This window comes from Emydura macquarii, unplaced genomic scaffold (genome assembly GCF_026122565.2).
Source record: "Emydura macquarii macquarii isolate MOO-44397 ecotype Brisbane River unplaced genomic scaffold, CSIRO-AGI_Emac_v2 contig_554, whole genome shotgun sequence".
NCBI lineage: Eukaryota > Metazoa > Chordata > Testudines > Chelidae > Emydura > Emydura macquarii.
The window spans coordinates 3,761,564-3,769,965 of NW_027130691.1; the positions used below are offsets into that span (position 1 = coordinate 3,761,564).

Below are 8,402 nucleotides of genomic sequence, written 5' to 3' on the forward strand. Positions count from 1 at the left end.
AGAAGTAGCTTCTTACTTTGTGTTTAAGAAGGGGAGAGTTTCCATTCCTGGTTGTTAGAGGCAGTCTTGAGCCTGTTGAGCCAGGAAACAAGCCCACTGAGCTAAGCGTAGATCGGACCACCGCAGAAAGCAGACCCTGCTGGCCTCTTGCCCCATTGGCCTGGATGGCTGTCACTCCAGCAAACACAAATGTCCTCCAGCCTGACACCGACTTCTCAGTAGCTGCCCTCTGCTACAAGGTCACTCAGATTCTGTTCATTAACTTGTAGCTAATGTTGATCCCCAGTCCACTAAGAAGCCACAGGAAGGGTTGTGTGTGAATTCTGGAGTTGCCTACACCTTTGAGTTTTTCCTCTTTTATTCTTGCATTGCAAGAGCTGGGAACAGATTGTACAGTGCTCCTTAGCAAGCACCTGCCCGAAGGCACGAAGACATTTTACCTTCTGTTCCTAGCCTCCTTTCATGTCACTGACCTTGACAAATGTTCTTCATCCCAACACAAAGCTTACAGGCATCTTTAAACATGCACAGGTGGTGAATCCTGGAGGGTGAAGGTGGCTCTGGCCTGCTTTACAGCTTTCTGACTTAGACACCCCCTTAAATGGGAGCAGACCTTCCATATGACCTGCACATGACGCAGCTATGCTAGATTGATACTGACTCTGCAGTTGCAAACCGTGTGAAGTGGGGGGGGTGGGGTCTTTGTTCTAGAGAATCTGTTTCTATTCCTAGCATGGATCTTGGTCTGTTACTAGGCGTCTAGACCTGCAGTAACACAATTAATAATGGAAGCAGAACATATAGTTTTTTCCTCTTCCTGAGACTAGAAGTGGCTGCTCTTAGAATTATCCTTGTTTTAAAACACTCTAAAATGCTCTGTGTGCTCTGGATGTGGGGTGGTGCTAATGCTTGGTTACTGTTCTTCTTTAGGTTGTGATAATACGGTCATCATCTGGAATGTGGGAACAGGTGAAGCCCTTATAAACCTGGATGACATGCATCTGGATATGATTTACAATGTGAGCTGGAATCGCAATGGCAGCCTGATCTGTACGGCTTCTAAAGACAAAAAAGTCCGAGTAATTGACCCTAGGAAACAAGAAATCATTGCTGTGAGTATGCTAAAATCAATGGAGTAGCAGTGCCGCAGACGCTTAGTAAAAGCATGTGGAAAAACCTCAATTTTTGTGTTTTTGTTTAACGTGGTGAGCCACTTGCAAAGCAGGGGAAATGTAACAGGGAGGGTAGCAGTGCTGAGGGACTTCGCCTAACTTGATTGGAATTTGTGCTTGAATTAGCAACGTTTTGGGCCCGGTTTTTAAAACTGCACAAATGTAATTTCACACCTAATTTCCATGCACAATTACAGTACCACATCAGTGCATGCAAAATGGGATACAGCGGGAGGGCTAGCGGCATAGCTGTCCCTTTGTATCTGCTACAGCCTGCTGAAATGTCCGTTGGTTTTAATCTTGCTTTTAGAATGTCTGATTCTTCCTGGTAGGCAAAGCTGACAGAAACCAACTGACTGGATGCTGTTTCTCTAGTACATTAGTAATTATTTTTTCCCCTGAAGCACTGGGCAAGGATCTGGTGGCTGTATCCCACCTGGTCAGCTTCCGTAGGCTGCATGGGGCAGTGGTTCCATGCAACTCGAATAGTATTTGGGTTAATTCATCATGAGTCGGGATTTGTGTTTAATGCTGAATGTTTTTCTCTGTAAATCCATTTCAGGAGAAGGAGAAGGCCCATGAGGGAGCACGGCCCATAAGAGCCATCTTCCTCTCTGACGGCAACGTCTTCACCACCGGTTTCAGCCGCATGAGTGAACGGCAGCTCGCCCTCTGGAATCCAGTACGTGCCCATCCAGCTGCTTGTCCTTTGTTCCGGTGCTGTCATCAGTTACCGGCCGCGACAGCCCGCTAGCTCCCACAACCTTTACGTTTTATTAGCGGGATTATATTCCCCTTCTCTGCAGCTCTCTAATCTTGCCCGAACATGTCACAGCAGAGGACAGAGCCAGCCTATTTCACCCAAAATTGTATCTGTAAAGTACATCGACTCTCGTATCACCTCCTTTGAGGAAGTCCTTCTGTATCTTCCCAAGAACGGTGGAGGTGTCATTTTAGCTAAATAGTTAAAGCTGCACAGATCAGAAAATAAAGGCAAAGGAGTGATGTCATCAAACAAACCAGCCGAGGCCAGCGTAAATCTGACCACAGCAAAAAGCAGACCCTGCAAGCCCCCGGAGTGGGCCATTTCCATCCTAAACCTTTCATGTGCCAGCACAGTGTTGTACGTAACTGTGCCGTGGTCTATTTCTTAGACTCTGCAATAGATTTAGGACCATGGTTGTGTCTCTGAACTTTTCCTTAACTTTGCAAGTGTTTTTGGGGACCTGTTAAAAACCACTGTTGATAGCAAGTCCTTGGGAAACCAGTGGCCTCACAAACCATGACAGCATGTGCTGTGTCCTGTCCTGTGTGCTGCCACGTGAGGCCCTTCAGAGAAGTGAAATCGCTGGTGGTCGTTCCACTAAACAATAGGAATCACAAAGAATTTAGATACTGAATGTACTGGGGTATTTCTATTCTCTAATGATATGATACAAATTCTCATTTGCAGAAAAATATGGAAGAGCCAATAGCCCTGCACGAAATGGACACCAGCAATGGGGTGCTGCTTCCCTTCTATGACCCGGACACCAATATCATTTACTTGTGTGGCAAGGTAAAGAGCAACTTCCAAGAGGAGTGAAGTGGCTGTGCAGCCGTTTTCTTGTGATACTGGTGATTGGACGGTGCTGGGGAAGGGCGTTGCGTTCAGTTGCTTCATGCAGCATCATTCGTTGTGTGCAAAAGTGTTTCTGAAAAGCCAGAAGGTTGGAAAGTTAAGAAACATAAAGTTGTACTTCAGCATTTGTCAAGGCTGCAGATGAATCTACAAAGATCTGCAACTTTCAAAGTAATTATCCCGACTCCATAAGATTTTCCAAGGGTCCATGGAGCCTAAAATATGAGGGATGCTGCTCGACCCTGGGTTTTATTTTGGGAGAGTTTACTTAGGCAAAACAAAGCTGTACATAAAGAATACAAGGCAGACTTGCCTTGCAGCCAGACTCACTGCTTGATGTTGACCCGGGGCCACCTGCATTAATGCAGGAGGACGGCGCACACTGATGGTACCTTGGCTGCCCTTACAGACTGTGGAATGTGTTGCTCAGCCAACTTTGTGTTATGAGTCGATTGCTGTAATTGTGTGCGTTGCTTCTGAAAGTGAGGTACTGTCAGTGTTAACGTGCCGTAAAGTGCCCACTCCTGAGCACGGCTGCTCCAGACTTCCTGCAAACAAGCAGCTAAAGATGAGCAAGATAAATGAGCAATTACGGAGAAGTGTCTGTGCAAGCAAATGGAAGAACGTTTTCAGAACAAGCAGCTAACAAGAGAGATTCATTCTCCATTCTTGCTACTTCTCCTGCTGCTTTAGAGAGACAGCTAGAATCCCCTGGAATTCATGAGGAGTAATTGATTTCTAGCCCTTCCGTCCGATATCTCCAGACCCCCCATTTTTATTAATCTCTACCCCCAGGCAGACTCAGACATGTGCAGATGCTTCCTTGTCAATGCTGCATTTTAAATGGCCTGCTTTGCATGTTTATTTTCAATGAAATCCTTGTTACAGAAAGAAGACTCAATATTATATAGTTAAATACATAATGCTTCAAGATAGTTTTTCCATTTCAAAGTGCTGTGCAAATAACCAACCCTTTCTACAGGCTTGCAGGGAAGGCAAGAGTTATCTGCATTCTGCTGATGAGGCAACTGAAGCAGGGAGGTTAATTTTATTTGTCCATAGCACAGAGGGTGTTGGAGGTGGAACTAGACCATGGAAATTCCTGGTCTCCAGTCCTATGCTGAGAATACTACACCACTTAGATTTCTAAATCCAGACCATATCCCTCAATTTTGAGAGCCTGTTGAGATAACGAGCCTTGATTACACAGGACATCTGTTTTATGATAGCCATGCAAATGGTATATTTGAATGCAGCAGTAAACTGTTCTGAGCCAGCTGAGATGAGGCCATTAGCCTGATGATCAGTGGACGTTTCAGCTGGAGGAAATCAACTATAAAATGTACATTACTCATGGGGCAGTTGTTTCTGATGCTTCTCTCCTTTTATGTGATGCGTTTTGAAGGTCAGATTGTTATGAGATGTTACCTTCGCCTCCCATGTAATGGAAACTCCAAGAGTCCCTGCATTTAGCCCCTGCATTGTTGCCTCACATACGTGGTACCCTGGGACTGCATGCGTCTTCAGCACCGCCTCATCCATGTCCGCTTTGGACTGCTGACGTGCCAGTGCAGCGCATGTTCTTTGCATGGCCGTTTTGTTTGACAGCCACGTAGAGGCGGCCAGTGGGCTGGGGCTGCTTGTGTATTGGCTTGATTCGTTCCTTCTCTCTTCAGGGAGGAGGATCCACAGCAGGAGACCCCAGCCCGCTTTTCACGTGGAGGTCATGGTGCCTGGTCGGGAAGGGAGCCCCTCACATTCTAAGCACAGTACCCCATAGCAAGGAGAGGGGATCCCTGGGCCCCGGAGTAGTCCCTGTGCCTTTTATTATCCTTTTTTGTTCCCCGCAGGGTGACAGCAGCATTCGCTACTTTGAGATCACAGATGAGTCCCCATACGTACATTACCTCAACACCTTCAGCAGCAAAGAACCGCAGAGAGGGATGGGCTTCATGCCGAAAAGAGGCCTGGATGTCAACAAGTGTGAGATAGCCAGGTAACTAGAAACGCTGAGCGGCTGGCACGGGGATTTGGGCAACACGGCTCATTGGGTGAGCCCATTTAAATTCCTGCTTTTGGTACACGTCCTGGGCAGAACCGGCCAGGTTCATACAGTGCAGAGCAGAATGGTCCGACACAAGCAGGAGATGCATATGGCACAACACACAAATAACGACTGATTTAGAGAACTGGAGAGAAGCGAGGAGGGGGCGCGTTTCATGTCCCGTCAGGATTTCCCTGTGAGAAGTGAAGGTGCATCTGCTAGGGGTAATATCAGAAAGTGGGGCAGAGTTTCGATTGAGATAACAGGCTGATGAGCAGGAAGCTGCTGGAATCAGCCTTGCGAAAACGAAGTGTGTTCAGTCTAGGCGATTCTGTCTGTATTAGGTCCAAGATCAGCCTAGTTTCCTACAGGATTTCATGTTAAAGAGAGAACTCTTTAATGGTCTGGTATCAATCTCCTTGGGTTGTACCATGCTGTTTTATAAACTTACGTTAGAAACACTTTCAGGCTCTTGGAGAACAGCAGCACTGGCTTAACCAAAGATTGCTGACATGGCTTAAAACTGTCAGTGACAGCCATGCCAGGTCAACATCCCATGACAAAGAAGAGGCACCTACCTTAATGGTTTGATTGGTGATTGTCTTCTAGCTTAAACTATGAGCAGAGGTGGCAGAGGGGGGGTGGAGATGGGCTGTGTGTAACGCAGCAGCATGGCAGCCAAGGATACAGTGCGTGTAACCTGTATTTGTACAGTGCTTGTCGCCATGGTCTTGGCAGCCATCTGTGTCCTGCTGAGAGCATCGTCAGACCAAAGTGAAGAGTCTGGATACGTCTTCACTGGCGGTGAATTTGCTGCTGTCAGATGGATCCATCTGGCTCGATTGAGCGGTCAGTGAAGACACAGCATTAAAAGCACCCCCTCAAGCAGCGTAGCGCTGCGTCGACGGGAGCACATTGCCCGTCGGCGCAGCACAGTGAAGACGCTGTGTAGAATAGGAGTTACGAAGTCGATGGGAGTTACGCAAGTTGCTCTGCGTAGCCTGCGTAACTCCTGTCGCCTGCCACCGAATTTCAAGATAAATATAGACCAGGCCTCTGTCTAAAGATCTGGTTTCCATGTACTGTTCTCTGCACACAGGCTGCACTTCAGACCACCCGGTAATTAAAGGGATAGAAGCATTGGAGCACAAAGCTGGGTAGTTTTCACCAGCCCTTATAAAAGCCCCTTCAGCTGGGGCCAGGGGGTGGAATTACCCAGCTTTTAATCATTCTCACTTTACAGCCTCTTCCACACCTCTTGACTACTAGGATCATTTGTGTGAACAGAGGAATCAAACCCAGCTTTCGTGTGCTGACTTGGATATGCTCCCACTAAGTTATGCTTTTTCTTTTTGAAAGATTCTTCAAACTTCACGAGCGGAAGTGCGAGCCCATAATCATGACTGTCCCCCGAAAGGTGAGTGCTGCTCACATTTACACGTTGGAAGCTCTGTCCTGCTGTCCAGCCCAAAGCACATTACCAATTCATTCCTTCTGCCTTCTAGTCTGACCTTTTCCAAGATGACCTGTATCCCGATACGGCTGGTCCTGAAGCAGCTCTGGAAGCTGAAGAGTGGTTTGAAGGGAAGAACGCTGATCCGATTCTCATTTCTTTGAAACATGGGTACATTCCAGGCAAAAACAGGGATCTCAAAGTGGTCAAGAAGAACATCTTGGACAACAAGCCTGCAGCAAACAAGAAAAGTGATCTCATTAACACCCCAAAGAAAGCAGCAGACACCTCAAATATTGTGAGTAACTTCTCACAGGCCATCAGGGAGTGGCACTGGAGTCTCAGGCAGAGGAGCTGTACCCTCTGAATCAGTTTAAAAAAAAAAAAGGTACACGGGGCTCATCATTGTAGTAACAGCCAAGCTAGCTAGCAGGGAGTTAGCCTAGTAGCACTTGGCCCCTATGTGGTTTTCTGGACAACAGGTCACTTGTAGCTAATGGCGTGTCCTATGAACCTTTGAACAATGTGTGTGAGGCCTTGTTTTGGCCACACATGGATGTGGGGTAGTTACGTTCCCACTGAGAGATGGTTTTGTGCTGTCAGACAGTGGCAGGGTTTGAAATGGCTTGTGATAGGAGCTTGTCCTCGGGTGGCGGCCACAGGAACCTGACTTTTGTACAGAATTCAGAGAGAGCAGCTGGTTAACAGAGGAGCTTGGATCCTAATTCACAAGTCCATCATTTGTCTGAAATCCGATCGAATAACCCCTGACATTCTACGCTGAGAAGAAGAGTGTATGAAATGCACTGTGGTCTAGTTATGCTGGCTGACCGGTGCCCTAATGATGTTTGAATCTGCTTTTATACCAATGTATTGGGCCATTGAACTGAAGGCTATTAATAAAGGGGAATATAAACTCCATTAAAAAGCAAACCCTGGTCCAGCGTACCCTTTACATTTCCACTAACTCCATTAGGAACGCTGCTGCTAGCTGTGCAGAAAGCCAGGCCATTAGCATTTGCCCTGTATCAGAAGCTTCATCTCAGCACTCAAGAGCACATGATTCCCAGCTGGCTTATCTGTAGGATTCCTCTTTTAAAATTCCTTTAAACTGGAACAAGGTTTGCTTTGGAAACCTCAAACTTCAATATACAGAATTGTTCCTTCCAGGCCAATTTTTAATGAATTGGGGGTTTGTTTTTTATTCCAGCAAAACGAAGCCAAATTGGATGAGATTTTGAAAGAGCTTAAATCTATAAAAGACACAATCTCCAATCAAGATGAGCGCATTTCCAAGTTAGAACAGCAGATGGCGAAGATCGGCGTTTGAGAGCAAAGAGAACAGAACTTGAGCAATGAAGCGAGAGGGGCTGGGGAGGCATTGCCATTGGAGAAGACCTTCCATTTCAGAAGTACGTCAAGCAAGCAGCGTGTGCAGCATTCCAACCAGAATTTTATTATGCTCCTAAATTAACTTCGGTGAAAGCCGATGATTAAAAGCCAAGCTTTTTAGTGAAAGATTTTTGATGTTTTAATGTGTTACGTGACTTTGTCAAAATTGAGTCGAAAGAATAAGTGCTACTTTTACACACTCTGTTTCCAGATCTTATGAATTTTTGAAAAACAAACTGTTCTGACTTTCAGTGTTGTGCCCAAATATTTTTTTATAGAATTAGGGACCAATGCCACATTGTTCTGAACCATTTTTTTTTTTAAAGTTGCCAAAAAAAAAAAAAAAAAGCTTTTTATTTTTCCTGTTTGGCACTTTGCAGTATTTGTTTTTTAAATCTAAAGGGACAGCACTGTGTGTGCGTGTGTAGAGATTGGGGTGTGGGCGTGTGTGTGTGTTTATACTGTGTTGAGAACAAAATGAAGCTGTTTTGTATAAATCTTCATCTTCCATTTGCCGTGTGGACAAGACAGTTGTAGAGACCCTCCCATAAACCCACGTGAGTTGACTTGACTGCCTTTTTAACAGTGTCCCAGTCACCATAAGCACCTACCTAAAAAACTTGGCTGTGAGTGAAGTGACTCATGTCCCCACACAACTCTTTGGCATTCTAGAGCCCGACCCATGGAGTCGTGCTGTCCTTATTCCAACACCCAGTGCTT

General features: G+C 46.0%; 1 protein-coding gene across 2 annotated transcripts in view; it reads left to right on the forward strand.

Annotated features, from left to right (window-relative positions):
* Positions 1–7,810, forward strand: part of CORO1C (coronin 1C) — a 75,064-nt gene extending 67,254 nt beyond the window's left edge. For both annotated transcript variants that reach the window (XM_067539484.1, XM_067539485.1), the window contains exons 5-11: positions 931–1,112; positions 1,735–1,854; positions 2,626–2,730; positions 4,644–4,789; positions 6,197–6,254; positions 6,343–6,588; positions 7,501–7,810. In XM_067539484.1, the coding sequence (XP_067395585.1) occupies positions 931–1,112; positions 1,735–1,854; positions 2,626–2,730; positions 4,644–4,789; positions 6,197–6,254; positions 6,343–6,588; positions 7,501–7,620 (977 nt within the window). In that variant the 3' untranslated portion in view covers positions 7,621–7,810. The remainder of the gene's footprint in view (positions 1–930; positions 1,113–1,734; positions 1,855–2,625; positions 2,731–4,643; positions 4,790–6,196; positions 6,255–6,342; positions 6,589–7,500) is intronic.
* Positions 7,811–8,402: the final 592 nt, after the last annotated feature.